Raw genomic sequence first — 17,879 nt, forward strand, 5'->3', positions numbered from 1 at the left:
TTATCACCGTGCGCCTATTAGTGAGGATGATCAATCCAATTTTTGAAGAGGCACTGTGCATTTTTTCTTTGCACTGTCTCACGTTACTGTAGCATTCTGGTTCTCATCACTAGTAGCAGCGAGAGTGCCATGTGAAACTTGACTACAGTAGAGATCTGCCTGTTAGATGGTGATTCAAAAGCTAGTCACATGAAGGCTCCATCCTGACATTTTAGATTTCTTAAATTCTTCCATTCGTGTTCATTTGGGACAAAACCCCACCCCCACATTCTCATGCTCCAGTCTGTGAATGGTTCACCTCCTTACTTTCATCAGCGTAAAACCCAGCTGGACAGAACACCACACATGCATGTGTTTCCTGATGGTGATAGAAACCACGTCGGCAAGATGTACACTGGTTTCGGCCCCTGCCCGTGCAAGTTTCACACCCCTTCTGGCATCTTCGGCATCTCCTGCTTGCGTTGTCCCCAAAATACCCCGAAGGGCACGAGCTCACACACACCCTGGAGAAGAATTAAACAAACCAGACGTATAATCAATGTCCGAGGGCTCACTTCTGCCAGATGCATCCAGTGAAGTCAACGAGAGTGGACGGCGCTCTACGCCTCACTGGATTGGCCCAACAATTGCACATGATAAAGAGATTACACTGTAAGGCAAAAAGGTACGGTGATAAATCCAGGGATTAGACAGTGAGCAAGGGGCTAACTTTCTATTCTACATAGGTTGTTATGATGCCTTCATCACCATGGTATCCGTGTGTCTTCTAGGAGCGCATTAAGCTATGTGACTAATATTGGTTACCTGTAGTTCATCATTCTCAGCTCAGCTTCACTTTCCTCCTGCACAGGTGTTCAGGCGAAGGCTTAGAAATAAAGGAGACGGAGGTAGAAGAAAGCCTTTGGGGAAGCATCTGGTATTATTGTCTCATTGTTTCCTTATGTTCTTCTGTTTATCTATCTTATACTTAGTTTGTCATTTCTTTGGGGCATGGATCATCTTTTGGTTCTTCGTACAGCACCTAGCACAACGGAACCCCGGTACGTGACTGGGGCTCCTAGGTGTTAAGGCAATATAAATCATATTAGGACTAAATTGAACCTCGGGTTAAAGGAGATTTTTGTTGCGCTTTTCTTTGAGCTTGAGGAAATCTCTTGCTAACTGCACCTATGTTCTCGTTTCTGCTGAGTCATTCTACCAAGTTACAGGTGTTTGGAAAAAAATACTATTAAACAGTGTCATAGTATGATCTTTGTGGAATTAGATATTCAGGTGGGATTGCTTTGTAAAATACAAGTTGCAATAACCAAGTCTGAACTGACAGTATGCAATCATTTCATGTGAGATGCAAATCAATCCAAGAGAAGATTTAGGTGTCAGGACTTCTAGGCGTTGTGGCAGGTTGATGTGTGCCGGCTTCCAAGTATAAATTAAACAGATGCACATTTAGACATCTGGAAAGCAAAGGAGTGTGGATCCCAGTTCCCAAAAGGTACAGTATTCTCAGCTCATTAAGTCTGGTGTTTAACAGTGCAAGTGCTTGGTTCTCATTTGGCATTTATTGTAAAGAAATGCTGCTTATGCAATTAACTCCAGCACTCGCCTGTCTGACTGTCTCAGTGGGATGGCGACTGCACACCAGTCATCCTACCAGACAGCTCCCCTCATCAGTATTTTTACTTGCAGAATTACTAGATCATTTCATCCTTTAAAACAATCTACTCCTATTTATTCTTTATTAATTAGCAAGGTGTAAACTGAATTTCAGTGGTTGGGAATGGTCTTTAAAACCACTCCCATACATAGCATGGGATTCAAAGTTTCCTACAGTTTCCCCAATGTTTAACGCACACTGACTTGATAACTAGTTCTATGGGCAAAAATTTCAACAGAGCCAAAGTGATTTAGGCGCCTACATCCCATTTTCAAAAGTAATGTAGGCCCTTCAGAGTCCAAGTCTCAAGGGACTTGGCACCTACATGCCTCTTGAAAATGGGACCAAGACTTCTGAGTCATCTAGGTCCTTTTGAAAATTACACCTTATGTCTTCCTTATGCCGTCCATCACCCAATTTAAAGCAGGAATCCCCGCGCTCGCCCTCTTTCTTAAAATACATTTTCACATGAATACTAGTGCTTATGAAAGGTGCCAGATCAGCAGTCCAGTGGAATGAAGTCCTCCATTTACCCGTAAGACGGGCATGACACAGGAAGGAAGTGACAGAGCTAAGAGCAGTTCATTCAAGCATGCATCCAAAGGATTTTATAATAATTAAATATAACCTGGCACATAAGCCCCCAAACAACAGTCAGATGGAAACAACTTTCGGTAACTACCAATCTGGCATTGGAACCGGTGACCTTTAATGATTTAATTTTCGAGGACACTCATCATGCAAGAAAACATTAACAATGCCCTAGAAGGCAGGGAAGTACCATTATCCCCCTTTTACAGGTGGGGTTTGGAGAGATTAAGTGACTTGCCCAAGGTCACCCATGGCATAAGCTGGAATAGGAGCCAGGTCTGCTGAGCCCTGGGGTGCTGCCGTAACCACAAGACCATCCTTCCTCCCCACTACAGGCAACAGGTTTGTCTTTCTATTAACAGATCTCAACCAGGCTTCTCTTTCAGATGATATTTCATTAAACTAGCGCATTCATCATACACTAACTTGCGAACAAAACAAAGGCCTGGTGGTTAAAACACTGAACGAGGATGCAGCAGATCAAAGTTCAGGTTCCTGCTTTACTACAAACTCCCTGTAAGACCTTGGGCAAGTGACTTCATGCCTGTGCCTTTATTTCCCCATCTGTAAAATGGGACCAATAATGCTCGTGCACTACCATCCTTTGTCTGTTTAGATTATGAGCTATTTGGAGCTGGGGGGGGGCTGTCTCTTATTAGTTGCACATTCAGCTCCTAGCACAAAGGGGCCACTTCTGTAATCCAAATAAATAACATCATTACCTGCCAGTTTTAACACTTCCAAGACTGTAATGGATGCAATTCAAGCACTGATCTGCATTAGGACCATCACAGCCTTTGTTGCCACATTCAGGATGACATGGACCTTAAAAAGAGAGAGAGATTTCTGCTGAAAGAATTTGCACAAGCTCTTCCAAGCACACCCTGCAAGTGTTTATGTCCCATCCCCATGTGTGTAAAGGTATAAGGTGCTGAGAAACTGTACTGATGGGGGCTAGCTCTGGAGAACGATAAAACAGGATAGATTTGGCCCTGCTACTTTGAGAATTTTAAAATTAACACAGAAGGGCCAGAAAGCCATTTCATTCTACTTGTTAACTGTCCCCCTAACATGTATGCAGAGGAGGGGGACAGAGAGAGTTACCATCCTAGCACTACACAGCATCTAACAGCTGAAGGACAAACCGCAGCAGTCAAATAAGACTTCGTGTCCATGTTCTATATGTAAAGAAAAAAATTTGCACAAACATACATATGTGTTTATGTTAGGATGCGCTTTGATTTTGTGTGTGTGTGTGGTGCTCTCCTAAACAACTACTGAGCTATTATATTATCTGGCTAGTAGAATAATATTTGGCTATCACAACAGTAACAGATCCATATTCATATGTTACTAATTCATATTTGTTATAGAGTGAAATAAAGTTCAGAGGGAATGATAAAAAAGAGGCGTGTCTCTAAATGTGCTGTATTCAGGTTGACGCTTCCGGCTAGGACAATTCTTTTGCAATAGCATCGTCCAATCAGATGTGAAGGTGGCAGTTGGAAGAAAACTATAGGTGCATATATGCCCCCAAAAGGGAAAGTGATACAGGAAATACAGCGACTGAAATCTCTCCAAAAGCAGTGACTATGAGCCTGAATGACTTTTGAAAACCTACCATGGCCATCTCATGTGATACTATTCTATCACCATCAGAGGAAAAGGACATCTGAGAAAACAGCTTTGTGGGGCATAACAAAAGTAACTGGAAAAGTATAATCGGGGGGGGAGGGGTGAGGGGGGGAGTTGACTATAGAGACAAGGGCAGAGAAGGGAGACAAGAGGCACCGGATACCAGGCTGTGTCTCTGACAGCTGTCTTGCCAACAGACTCATGTACACATGGGAAATTCTGCAGTGACTTCCCACCGTTGCTACCTCTAGTTTGACTCCACCCAAGTTACTAACACTGGGGGCCCTGGCGTAGCCAGGCCATTGGCTGCTGCCAGTATTTTAAGTACTGCGAGTGAAATGCTGGCCCCCCCTGAAGTCAATGGCAAAACTCCCATCGACTGTCATGGGGTCAGGATTTCACCTTGTGTCAACTAACACTGCTCAAAGCAGGTCTAATACATATATGTAATGCAACATCCCTGGGAGGGTTATCGGCAGTGGGGATTGAACCTTTGACCTCTGGAACTAAAAGCATGAGCCGCTACTGCCGGAGCTAAAAGATTTGCTTCTGTTGGTCAAGGCTATAGCAAGCTTACTAACCTCAACATAGTCCAGCCATCACTGAAGGGGACATATCACACTGGTCGCATAGTTCTATCACAGGGCTGGGCCTGTGTTCCAGCTTTGCAAACAACATTCTTTTCTCCTCATAATTTAGCATTTGCCCCTAGCCTTTCCCCATCCCTACAAAAATCTCAGCCTCTGGTGACAGTCCCGCCAGAGTTTTGTTTTGTTTTTAAAATAAAGAGTCTTACACACATCCCCCAAATCTACACCAGCACCAGCCTCACTTTTGTATTTCTCCCATCCTTTCCTGTTCCAGTTGTATTTTATGTGGGGCAGGGTCCTGTTTGGCTTTCTGTGGAATGTTTTTCTGAAGGGTTTAAAACCAACCCAATCTCCGTGTGCAAGGAAATAGCAGATCTTTCTCGTTCTCCTGACATCGGCACGACCAATTTGTGGTAGGGGCAATGAAACAGGTCATTTTTCAACTTTAAATTTTGTTCCTTTACACAGTCCCCCTTGTAGCATCCATTTCTTTACCGTCAGCGTGTGGGCTGGTGGATATGTCCAGGCTGCTCAGCCCTCTACGGCCCAGAGCAGCCCATCCCACTTTCCTCCCACCCCACTGTGTGCACCACAGCAGCACCAACAACCGCAAGGGAATTTAGACGCTTTCTTATCCAGCCTAACTCTGGTGCCCTTCCTCCCAGAAACAGGCTGGTTCTAGATGCTCAGAAAGCATGGCTCACCCCCCCCCCACCCGACCCTGTTTTCACACCAACCACCTGGTTAACTTGCCCAGCCTTCAACACAAAACATTGCAAGTGCAGCCCCGTGACAGACTGTAGCGTGCTCCTGAGATGCCATCCCCCTAGTTCACAGCAACCATGCTCACGTGCTGTTCTGCAGCTTAATGTTTTGTTTCTCTTCTCGGGTGAATCTTGAGAATGATGCTGGATTGGCCACTGGGTGACCGAAGGCTCGTGTTTACCCAGGGACCAGCAGAACCAGCATGGACAGCAACAGCCCACGTTGCCTCATGCTACTCAGAAAGGTGGAGGGCAGTTCTGTGTTTCTACTGCCCATTCTATTCTGGCCTCTACAGACACCAGCAAGAGCCCACACTATGGTGTGCCCGCAGAGACACCGTGAACAGGACTGAAGCCATCTAGGTCAATGATCTAGCAGATGGTAATAGCTTTTAGTTGCTGTGCCATCTTTGGCTGGATTTGAACTGGTGACCTAGAGGTCAGAGGTTCTATATCCCATTGTCTAGTCCTTGAACCTTATTTTATTATGAATATTTTATCTATGGACAATTGAACTACAAAGTCATATCCTCCTAAAACCTCTGCAACTCAAACACTAGGCAATGCCAGACTGCAGTACTCTGCTACCCCTGAGACTTTGTAATGATACACTGCAACAAAGGCGCTGGCCAGGAGATGGAAAGAATTGAACCAACTCAACTTTCATTTTAGAGACTTCTCCCACTGCTTCCACCAGGTCAACTCTCTTGAGATGTGCTGAAGCTGACCTCTGGAACTAGCAGCTTCACTTGGGCCAGAGGAAAACAGAGAAGTGGGAAATGGGAGGAGAGTAGAGGTGGGCGAATAACAATTTTTCAACTCACTGGCAATTCTGAAAAGAATTTGTAAAAAAACTGTTTGGGGTCAAAATGAAAATTTTCAAAATTTTCATTGAATCAAAATATTTTTTTTAAAAAAAATCAGTTTTGGGTTGAAGTGTTTTGTTTCAATCTTGAACATTTTGTCATGGTTTGGATTTTAAAAAAATAAAATTAAAGGAAATTTTTAAACAAAAGTGATTTTGAACCGAAAAATTACAATATTTTGAGGTTTTCAGAATTTGATTTGGTTTTCAATCAAAACTATTTGGCAAGATTTACACAAATTTGCAAAATGGTTTAGTGTCACCGAATCTGGATTGTTCTCTGAAAAAAAATGGTTTTGTGAGAAAAATTTTGCCTAGTGCTAGAGAAGAGTTGTCTTAGTCTTAACATTCATGAGCGCCTTAACCAGGTATCATGGTGTTCTAGTAACTCAAGATGGGCCTGAATCAATACGCTATAACTCATCCTCACCAAGCTCTGGAAACGTTTAGTTCTGAGGCACTTGGGCTACTAGGAACCAGAGATTAGAAGGGTGGGTGTGCAGATGGGGAAGTGGCTGGGAAATAAAGGAGAAAGGGTGTGGGAATGATCTGCTACCAAAATTAGCTGGCGAACACAGAGGTCTCCAGAGAGTTCAATTTCATTACAGATGCAGGTTGGTTAGATAGACCAAGGCAGGAGAGACTTGTGTCCTAAGAATTCGACTGCCCAGCTCATATAGAACCTTCCAGTCAAGCTTAAAAATAATCCATATTGTACAGATTTTCAAAAACTACCTATTTGCACCTCACCATAGTTTAGAAGACCACAGGAAAAAAAAACAGACTAGTGTGCAAATAATTTAAATTTTTTTGGAACAAGCTGGAAAAGACAGCTACAGCTGTGTTGGTGGTAGTGTTAATAGGAGGGGCAGGAGTCCATTCCAAAATTCTTTAAGCCAATCCTTCACTGACTCCTGAATTGTCAGTTTCATTGGTATACAGGAAGGTATTGCATAAATGAGAGGTATATGTTCAAAATGCAGCCCAATATTTATCTAGCAGCCATAATATTTATGAAGAATATTTGCCAAACCAAAACTAGGTGGCTTTTCTTGCTAATCGTTTAGGTGCAGTGTTCAAAGGCCCACAGAACAGATTACTATGCCATAAAATCCCGTTATAGCTTTCCTCCTGTGGGCACCTTGTGAATTCTCTATGTCACATGTGTTGCTAAAGGTGCTACATGTAATTATACAAGTTTATGCTGTAGAGAGAATTTATTTTCAGCCGCCCTTCTCTCTCTCTCTCTCATGTCCTCTAGTCATTCGTGGCACTAAAACAGTAATTACAAGGCAATTCTCACTTTGGCTGTAAGTTCCCATGGGCAGGGACTGTCTCTAGACAATACCATAATATAAAGAAGAAGGAGGACATAAAAGTCAGTGGGTGGAGATAGGTTGGGCCGATTCTCATTCATACTAGGCCCCTGTATACTGATCTGGCTGATGGAGCAGAGCCATAAAGTCATGCAAATGTACTTTGAGCTTCCTAGAAAGGAGCCGTCTGGCATGTCTACACATACAGCACAGCAGCTGCACCACTGCACTGCGTCTGGTGAAGACGCTTTATGCTGACGGGAGAGAGCTCTCCTGCCAGTGTAATAAAACTGCCTCCGCGAATGGCAGAAGCTCTGTCAGCAGGAGAAGCTCTCCCGCTGACATAGCACTGTGCATACGAGCAGTTATGTCACTCGGGGGGAGGTTTATTCACACCCTTGAGCAACGTAAATTATGCTGACATAAGCTGTAGTGTGGACAAAGCCTGAGTGTAAGGGTATGTCTCCACTGCAATTGGAGGTGTGACTGCAGCAGGGGTAGACATACCTGCATTAAGTTTACCTGCACTAGCATGGCTAAAACTAGCCGTGTACATGTGGGGGTGGAGGCTTCAGTGCAGATCATCAATACAAGCACATATCAGGGCCCTGGCATACTTGTATGGCCCGCACTGAAGCTCATGCCTCCCTGTCTGCATTGCAATTTGTCACCAAGCCAGTGCGGGACATGCCATGTCTGTGCTACAGTCCCCCTTCGGATTGAACTGCAGATACACCCTAAGTGAGAATCAAACCAGGACACATTTTTCATGAACCTCACTTAATAAACCAGGGCTTCTTATTACAGCCTTGCAGCATCTATACGGTTTCCTTGGGCAGCCCCTGTACCTGTTGACTTGGATAATCTTTACAGTGTGCCTCAGCAGTCTTGTGGTGATGCTTCACCCCACTGATGCGTTCTGTAAGTCCTGCTATCCTCTACCAAGACTACAGAAGAGAGGTTGCTGCCAGGGCTCTATCAGTGTTCTCCACAGGCTGGAATTTTCTAAGGGGCCAAAGGGAAGGGCCCAAACCCCAGAAAATTTCAATGGGAGATGTCTAACTCTCTTAAGATCTTTTGAGCAATCCCATCCTTAAAGAACAGCCAGCATCTGGGGCACTGGGATCAATTTCCATTGTAAAATATAAGACCCAATTCAGGCCTAGTGTTCTCAGCAGAATTTCTCCTATGAAGTCAGAGCTGCATTCGCATACACCCACTTACAATAAAATGAACAAGGCGGCAAACTCAAAGCCAATCAAAGGAAACTTTTTCACACAACACATAATTAGACTGTAGAGCTCAATGCCCCAGGAAGTCATTGGGTATGTCTATACTGCAAGGCAAGCCCGGGTTAGAAGAACTCGAGTTAGCAGACCTCAAGTTTGTTAACCTAGGGCTTGAGTATCTACTCTCATTTGTTACTCCAGGTTAGGAATTGTTGAACCCCAGGTCCCAACCTGGGGACCCAGCATCTACACTATATTATGAGGGTCAAAATCCACCCATATCCCAGAGTTCCCTGGCACCCTCCCAAAATGAGGCCACTTTAGCTCTTTGCTTGTGGTGCAGCATGGAACAACTTGACTGTCCACAAAACTTGACTGTCCAGAGGACAAAGGAAGTCAAACTGTGGGATACTTTTGGCAGACTCCCAGAGCATGAGTCAAGGGGGGCTGCACCTATTCTGCAAAGCAATAGGGCTTGAACCCTGGGTCCTGGCTTGACTTTGGCCTTGTCTATACTTCAGTGGAAATTCGATCTAAGCTATGCAATTTGAGTTACGTGAATAGCTCCACGCTATGCGATGCCAATGGGAGACACTCTCCCGTCAACTCCCCTTATTCCTCCCGATCCGGTGGAGTAGAGGAGTTGACGGGAGAGCGATCTGCAGTTGATTTAGCAGGTCTTCACTAGACCTGCTAAATCGACCGCCGATGCATCGATAGCCGGTCAATCCCATGGTAAGTGTAGACAAGCCCTTCGGGTTGGACCGTCTATTCCCATGGGGTTCCGAGACCCTGGGTCCAAGCCCTGAGTTAGTGTGATTTGTGTGTAGACAGAATGGGGGCCTGAGCCAGAGTTTGAATCCGCAGCTTACACTGCACTGTAGACATACCTACTGAGGCTAAAAATTTAGCAAGATTCAAACTGGCATTGGACCTTTATATGGATAACAAGATCATCCAGAGTTGTCACAATTAACGTTAATAAAAAATTGAGTAGGAGGCTTATGCCCAGAATAGAACAGTGGTAAGAGTGTCTGAGTTAGCAGTCAAAGAAAGGATAGCTTAATGCCACAGAGAGAAATTATATGAATCTGAATAAATTTGGACCCCATTTCTAGATACATTTGGATAAAACTGTTGCAATGGCTTGAAGAAAGCCAGACCTCCACTCCAGCTAACCCTTCTTCTACCCCCTCCAACCCTGTTCCCCATCTTCCTTCCTCTCCCGATTCATGCATTTCTTCTGCTACTTTATTACTGTTTCCCCAACCCTAACATGTTACGTCTACATAGGACTGTCTGGTTGTGTATTATCTGATCTTGCAGCTTTGACAAGTTGTAAAATTGCGTATCTCCATTGGTGATCCCATGAAGCGTGCAGGATTTGGAAACATATACAAGCTGTCAGTCATTTACTTTTTTGTCCTTTTCATTGTTTGATTGGTTTCTTTATGTAAATCAATAAAAAAATAATCAAACATTTTTGGGGAAGGGACAATAAACCTCATGCTTTAGGGTTTAGGCCAATCTCTATTAGGGAACGTCTACACTGCAAAAAAACAAAAACAAACAAAAAAACCACAAATAAAAAACACAACCACCACCAAAACAAAAATGCAGCAGCTAGCCTCAGAATCCAGGTCAACTGCCTCAGGCTCCTAGGGCTCGTGCTACCTGGTTAACAGCAGCAGTGTACATAGTTCCTGCTCAGGCTGGAGCCAGCGCTCTGAAACTCAGGAAGGGGGAAGGTCTCGGAGCCCATAGCATGAGCCCCAGTTATTCTGAGCTCCAGACTCACTGTCGCAGGGTTGGTTGTTTGGTTTTTTTGCACTATAGATGTATGCTTAGAGATCAGAATGAGACAATGTGAGGGGCAGATTATCCCACATCTGCTACTGTGGGGTCCTTACAACTGCCTCTGAATCAGCTGGTGCTGGCCACTGTCAGAGACAGGATACTAGACTAGCTGGACCTCCAGTCTGACACTTCTTATGTGCCCCAAAGCTGAATCTGGCCTACTGCTGGCAGAGGCCAGGGTGCGGAGGCAAGGTAGGATAAGGATTTACATTCTCTTTTTCTCTCCTCTTCTCCCAAAGGAAACAAACCATAGACATTTTGTGCTGTGTTTATATCTGCACCGGCAGGTCCTGATTTTTGTAGGGACGCAATATTCAGCTGCAAGTGAAACAGCACGGGGCTGCAGAGGTTTTACCTGTGTATTCTTCCTCCTCTTCCACCACCTCCATCTGACTCTGGAAAACTGCTGCTTTAGAGGGCTCCATTTTGGGCATTGAAATCTCCAGCATCCTTGATTGGGAGTGATGGGAACTGGTTGTGTTGTAAGGGTGTTCGGCTGTTCCATATAAAATGAGACTCCATTCCTTTAACTTCCCTGCAATAGATGCAACAGTGACAGTAGACTAACACATTACCTTTCCATAGCACCTTCCACTTCTCAAAGCCCCTTACAAACAAGGATCATTAAGTCTTCAGACTGCTGCTGTGAGGTGAGCATAAGTTCACAGCTGGTGAAACTGATGCACACAGAAGTAAAACAATTAGTCTAGGGACATACAGGAATGGAGTAGTGGGAACAGGACCAAAACCCAGGAGTTCTGACACCCAGCAGAACTGCCAGGAAACATCACACTTCTAAAATTTGTAAGGTATAAAAGCAGCCAAGAAAGCACAAGCAAGATCATTCAATACAAATCTTTATTAGACCACAGAGATTCTGGACTAAATTAAGGTAGCAGTTCAAGGCAGCCATGGAATTTTTAATGCGTTAACTCCTGTGTGATAAACTGCAGTTTCACTAGCTGCTTAATAACTGAACTATAGAAGCTATAATTGGAGATAAGGAGACTTATTTTTGTCAATATCTCCAAACACAGGTTAAAGATTTTTAGAGCTGTTTTCCACAGTCTTCTAAACAGAGGATTTTTTCCCCCCAAACATGATTGATTTTTAAGAACAGGACTAAGCAAGCAGCACCACTGGCTTGTAAACAAGACAGTCTGAAGGAACATCAGTAGATTATTCTGGGTTTGCTCAGGACAGTGGTAACTTGCATCAAATGGAAGATATACACTATAGAGCTGATTAAATGGAATAAATATGCTCAGGAGTGAATGAGAACAAGTTACAAGGCCTTAAGAAGCAGTAGAAAAGCAGCATCTCTAGAAGAAGTCTTTTCTACATGAGGAAATTATAACAATTTAATTTAGGGTTAGAGCTGGTGAAATTTTTCAGCCAAAACTTTTCAGGTGAAAAATGCAGACTTGGTGATACCAAAATGAGTCAAATTTGTGGCATTTTGGTAGGGAAAAAAACAGGAAGGGGGGGGAGAACAACAACTTATAATAAAGAGTTTGTGTCGGGTAGTTCAGGAACCAAATACGGCCACTGAAACAGTTGCCTCTAACACAATCAGAGCCAAATCAGTGGCAAGAGCTTGTGATCCACACATACCTGGCTTTCTAGTGAGGTGCACCAGAAGGCAGGTTTTGTCACCACTCCTGTCTCCAGGTTAGACTACTATGCCTAAAAGGAAGCCATCCACAGGGAGAAAGAGCAAGTACAGAAATGCCTCGTTTCTTGGCTCTGGGAGTTTTAACTACAGTTGGATGTCAGACCTCAAACTGTGCCTAAACATTAAATGCTCCCAGGCAAAAGGCTTCCTGGACTTCATGTATTAGTTATGGGAGCATGTGGATCGCTGGGGTTGGATGCTGGATATTAGACCAATGGGTGTTTTGTCTGAGGAAGAACCGAAGGACTTGGCCTCTCAGTTCCATTGCCACAGTTTCAAAACAGCTCGGCACCTAACAAGCCGCACTCTTCTGAAAAATCAGGCCACTAGCTTTAGTGTCTAAACTGGAGCTGAACTCCCTTGAAATTCTGAGCCCAAATGTGGGTGCTGAGCCTCTCTGCAAATTCTAGCCACAGCTGTTATATTTGCAAACCTGCCCCTAAAGACATTCACATCCATTTAAAAAAAAATATCTATGGTTCTCCCCATCAGTTATTGCTCCCCTCACCACAGTACCTCAGCACCTCACCATCTGTTACTGTATTCATCTTCACAACACCTTAGGGAAGTACTATTATGCCCGTTTTACAGATGGGGAATTGAGGCACAGAGAGACTAAGTGACTTACCTAAGGTGGACGAGGTAATTAAATCTCAGCTCCCCAGCTATTGCCCTAACTGCTGCTTATACCTTGCCACTTTATTCTCTTCTAGCTGTGGCTCTAATCTGATGGCTATTTTATTTGCTTTTTCTGCTAATGTCAATTTTTGGGGGAGCAAGTATCTGAAGCTCTTTGAAAATATCTTCCTTTTTCTGATATTTTTTGTATCTGTTTCAACACTTTTCAGTTTCTTGCCATGGTACAATTTAATATGTTCATTTTTATTCATTGAACAAATATTTTAAAATCCCATGTAATGCAGTGCCCTAATAATTAAGGCTAAGATTTAGTCACGGGTATTTTTGGTAAAAGTCATGGACAGGGCACAGGCAATAAATAAAAATTCACGGCCTGTGACCTGTCCATGAGTTTTACCAAAAATACCCCCGAGTAATTCTCTACTTCTGGGTCCCAGCTGCTCCGGGGGTCCCTGCTGGGGTGGGAGGCCCTGCTCCAGTGCCAGGGGTTGACTGCCCCCTGGCCACTGTTCCCAGGGAACACTCTCCGGATGGCCTCCGAGTGCCTCAGGCCTCTGCTCCAGCCACTCCAGGACCACAGCTCAGGTGTTTCCCGAGGCCTCCCTGACCAGCAGCCAGTGCTGCTGGCCCTGGGTCAGCCCCCAGGATCACTGCTCAGACGCTCCCCAGGGCCACCCCCAGGACCGCTGCTTGGGGCGGTCCCTGGGACCAGCCACTGCTCGTGCAGTCCCCAGGGCCAGCTGCACCAGCTGCTGCGAAAGTCCGAGGTCACAGAAAGTCACAGAATCTGTGACTTCTAACCTCCGTGAAAGAAGTGCAGCCTTACTAATAATTAATTGCTGCTCATCAGCACAGCTGCTGAAATATTATTCTCCAATTAGGTCAAAATTAACTTGACTTTACAAATTAATTACTAAATTATTTAAAAAAAACAAACAATCTAATTTAAGGTTTCAGAGTAGCAGCCGTGTTAGTCTGTAGCCGCAAAAAGAAAAGGAGTACTTGTGGCACCTTAGAGACCAACAAATTTGAGTGTAAGCTTTCGTGAGCTACAGCATGGAAAACTGCATGCATCCGATGAAGTGAGCTGTAGCTCATGAAAGTTTACGCTCAAATAAATTTGTTTGTCTAAAGTGCCACAGGTACTCCTTTTAATCTAATTTAAGCCTCCATTTCCCTCCTCCAGTTCTGTATTTATTACACACTTCATGTCATTATTTGCTGCCACAGAAGTCCCTTGACTATAGCCTGGTGGCTGTTTGTGGTCTGCCTCGATTCAGATTTCAGTGAAACACTCTCACCAGATTTACGCACTCTGGAACTGCATTTGTTGCTCCAATTGCTAATGCTGTGCACTACCTTGGAAGTAGCGTGGCCATTCACACGTTCCCAGAACTCCAGACATTAAATTAAGGCTTTTACATTTCTTTGTTTTGAACCATTATATTCTGATTTTATCACCTTCGTTCTTGGGGTCAGCAAATTCAGTTTCACAGTAATGTTAATTTTACAATTAATTCTTAGATTATCCTTTGATAGACAAGTTTGTCGACCCCTTCAGCATAAAGAATTTCATCAGATTTCATCACATCAAGTCCTACTAGACCTCGAGAGGACATCGAGTCCAGCCCCCTATGCTGCAGCAGGACCAAGTAAACCTAGACCATCCCTGATGGCATTTGTCCAACCTGTTCTTAAAAACCTCCAGTGATGGGGATTCCACAGCCTCCTGAGATAACCTGTTCCAGTACTGAACTATCCTGATAGTTAGAAAATATTCCCAATATGTAACTTAATTGTTCCTTGCTGCAAACTAAGGCGGTTACTTCTTGTTCTACCCTTGGTGGATGAACACAACTGATCACCAGATTTAGGTATAGATACAGCTATATGGACTAGGGGAAAACAGCTTTTCTAATGAAGGAGTCAGTAACCAGATGGCAGTTTGGGATTCTTCTAATGTCTACAAACACTCTGAAGTTCTCAAGATGAAGTTCATCCACACTTACAGCAGGGGGACCAGAATTTGGAAGGCCAAAATTATTACTCTGTTTAGGCACCTACATTTGAAACTGTGCTTTGTATTGCAACATTTTCCTTAAGAATTGTGGCAAAGTTCTATCCAACAAACCCAGCTGAAAGCACAATTCCAAGTAAGCACAGACATTTGCATCAAGTACGACACGGTCAGTGAAGGAGCATGACAACTGCACTCTATGCATTACACCAAATCAGTAGCTCAGATGCTACTGGTGACAATCTAGAAAGACAACACTGTGCTCACCTCGCCTCTCTGGGTTGCGCATGTGGGATGGCGTGTCATGGATCTTCAGAGTCCATTCCCCTTCTGCCTTCTCCCCCCAGCAGTGGACGGTCATGAATTCCCAGTTTTTAAATCCTTCGTTAGAGATATCAAACACTCTGCAATTGAGGAGTAGTGTCAATGCATTACTCAAGACAATTAAACAGGGAGCACTGCAAGGTGCTAAAAGATATGCACCCTAATGGCTTCTCACCGCAGTGTGGACAACCCAGGAGCAAACTGCAGAGTGCACGGACAGTGCTATGCTCTAACTTGGGGTGGGCAAACTGCGGCCCGCGGGACTGTCCTGCCTGGCCCCTGAGCTCCCAGTCAGGGAGGCTATCCCCCGGCCCCTCCCCCACTGGCCCCCCTCCCCCACAGTGACACCACCATGTGGGCAGCGCGGCTTGTGCCTGCCCACCTCCCAGGCTTTCAAATAAGCCGGTCCAGCTGCTCTAAGCGGCCTGGTAAGGGTAAGTGTGCAGGGGGCGGTTGGATGGGGCAGAGGTTCGGGGGAGGGGGGGGCAGTCAGGAGACAGGGAGCAGGGGGGCAGTCAGGGGACAAGGAGCGGGGGGGGGGTTCGGAAATGGGAGGGGGCGGATAGGGGGCTGGAGCCATGCTGTTTGGGGAGGCATAGTCTTCCCTACCCAGCCCTCCATACTGTTTCGCACCTCCGATGTGGCCCTCGGGCCAAAAAGTTTGCTCTCCCCTGCTCTAACTGCTCCGTGTGGACACGGCTAACGCAAACTAAAAGGTACCTAGTTCATGTTAACATTGTCCTCTTTCAAACAGCACTAAGTTACAGCAAGCTGGGTACCTTTTAGTTTGTGCCAGAAGCCTCAACGTGGAGCAGATAAAGTGCAACAGTTTAGTGCACTCCGCAATTCACAGCCCCGTAGTCTACACTGTGGCACAGTGTAGACATAGCTTAAGTCAGGGGTTCTCAAAGATTTTCATTAGAATGGGCTGCATCTTAACAGCGAGATGATCTTGTGTCCAACACCCATCCCATTGGTGATGGCACAGGCCACCTCCCCTCCCATCAGGACCGGTGTAACATCCCTGTGGCAACGGCAGCATTGCCTGCCATGGAGAATTAACATTAGGAAAGTATCTTTTAATGCAACTTAGCAGCTAGAATCAAACAGGAGAGCCAACGCTAAGAGACCAGCCAACAGCTTGGGAACAATTGTTCTAATCTCACGCTCGTACATGACTTACAATAAAAATTAACCCCAAAGGGCAGAACACAGCATTGTAAAAATAATCTACCCAGAGACTCTGCTGGTAAAATAGCACCTGGTTACAGAGAGAAATTAAGAGCCAAGGTTTGGAACATCGATTTTTTTGGTAATAATTCAACATCCACCACTGGGTCTGCTTCTGATTCAGGGTATTTACAGCAAGGCCTTGAGCACTGGACATGATCAGGCATCTTCTAGATACTATATAGGCCCTGATCCTGCACCAAGAGCCGTGAGGACACACCCCGCATGCGCACATGGAGTCCTACTGAAGTCATTCCCAAGCACATTGTTGGAACTATATTAAAAACCATACTGCAGACACAGTACAGAGTGCTCGATACGGCTGCGTTTCAATGTAGCAGTTTGCTCAGCGTGGGTGTGGCCAGGGCATCATATTGGAATCAAATTCATAGTGTATTTACCAAAAACTTAAAGACCAAATATTCATCATGCCAGACCCTCAGCCCTAGTAAGTCCCTAGTCATCTCCTATCTCCCACAAAGGGTGTTCCCAGGGAAAGGGAGTGTGGCCCATAGCTCTAAACCACAGCAGAGACTCCAGAGGTTATATAATCTGCCACAGAACCGGAGGGGAAGCAAAATACTCCTATGCACATTCCCTTTCTCAGCCTTGCCCAGCAGATTATGCAAAACATAGTTGACAAAACCACCACCCAAGGGTCTTGCATAACAAAATGTATCTTGCTCGCCGCACGAGTGTGGCTTCAATTTAGGAGACTACTCCATAGCATGGACATGCAATGAAGTCTTGTAACCACAGTACTCTGCTATTTAATCATTGCTGAGAAGTGGGGAGACGCTGCCGATTGTGTGAAGCCACCACTCCTGATCATAGTCAGCTCACGTCTCAGCTGCAAATCCTCCAGTAACATATTCCAACTGTAAATTGAACTATCTGTTCCAGGGAAGAGTGGACACTACAATGGACTAGGGGAAAGCAGCTTTTCTAATGAAGGAGTCAGTAACCAGATGGCAGTCTGGGGTTCTTCTAACGTCTACAAACACTCCGAAGTTCTCAAGATGAAGTTCATCCACACTTACAGCAGGGGGACCAGAATTTGGAAGGCCAAAACTATTACTCAGTTTAGGAATACAACACACACCAATTTTCCTACTTCACCTTCATCCCCACTTGTGAGATTTCTGGAACAGCCACTATCTTGTAAAATAAACTGCTTCACAGAACTTTTACAGCTTGCAAAGAAGAGCCACTAGGAATCAAAGCTATTATTTTGGGGGTTTTGTTTGGGGTTTGTTTGTTTTTTTCCCCATATATTAAAGATGTATGTATGTTTCATACTAGAACTGGAACATTTCTTTTGGCAAATAGTAAGTCCGCCAAAAATGCATTTTCCGTTTTGTTAATTTAGATCAAATTTGGCAAATGGTTTTAGGGGAAAAAAAACTGGGAAGTGTTGAAACATTTAATAGAATCATAGAAATGTAGGGCTGGAACGGACCTCAAGAAATCCTCAAGTCCAGCCCCCTGCACTA

The 17,879-nt window shown here is 44.6% G+C and overlaps 1 protein-coding gene across 2 annotated transcripts in view; it reads right to left on the reverse strand.

Annotated features, from left to right (window-relative positions):
- PCSK6 (proprotein convertase subtilisin/kexin type 6) overlaps positions 1 to 17,879 on the reverse strand; it is a 118,586-nt gene that overhangs the window by 13,480 nt on the left and 87,227 nt on the right. For both annotated transcript variants that reach the window (XM_077827977.1, XM_077827976.1), the window contains exons 13-16: positions 15,100 to 15,236; positions 10,857 to 11,036; positions 2,968 to 3,070; positions 307 to 503 (exon numbers count right to left, since the gene is read on the reverse strand). In XM_077827977.1, coding sequence (XP_077684103.1) covers positions 307 to 503; positions 2,968 to 3,070; positions 10,857 to 11,036; positions 15,100 to 15,236 — 617 coding nt within the window. The remainder of the gene's footprint in view (positions 1 to 306; positions 504 to 2,967; positions 3,071 to 10,856; positions 11,037 to 15,099; positions 15,237 to 17,879) is intronic.

The sequence above is a fragment of the Eretmochelys imbricata genome, chromosome 10 (genome assembly GCF_965152235.1).
Source record: "Eretmochelys imbricata isolate rEreImb1 chromosome 10, rEreImb1.hap1, whole genome shotgun sequence".
Lineage (NCBI taxonomy): Eukaryota > Metazoa > Chordata > Testudines > Cheloniidae > Eretmochelys > Eretmochelys imbricata.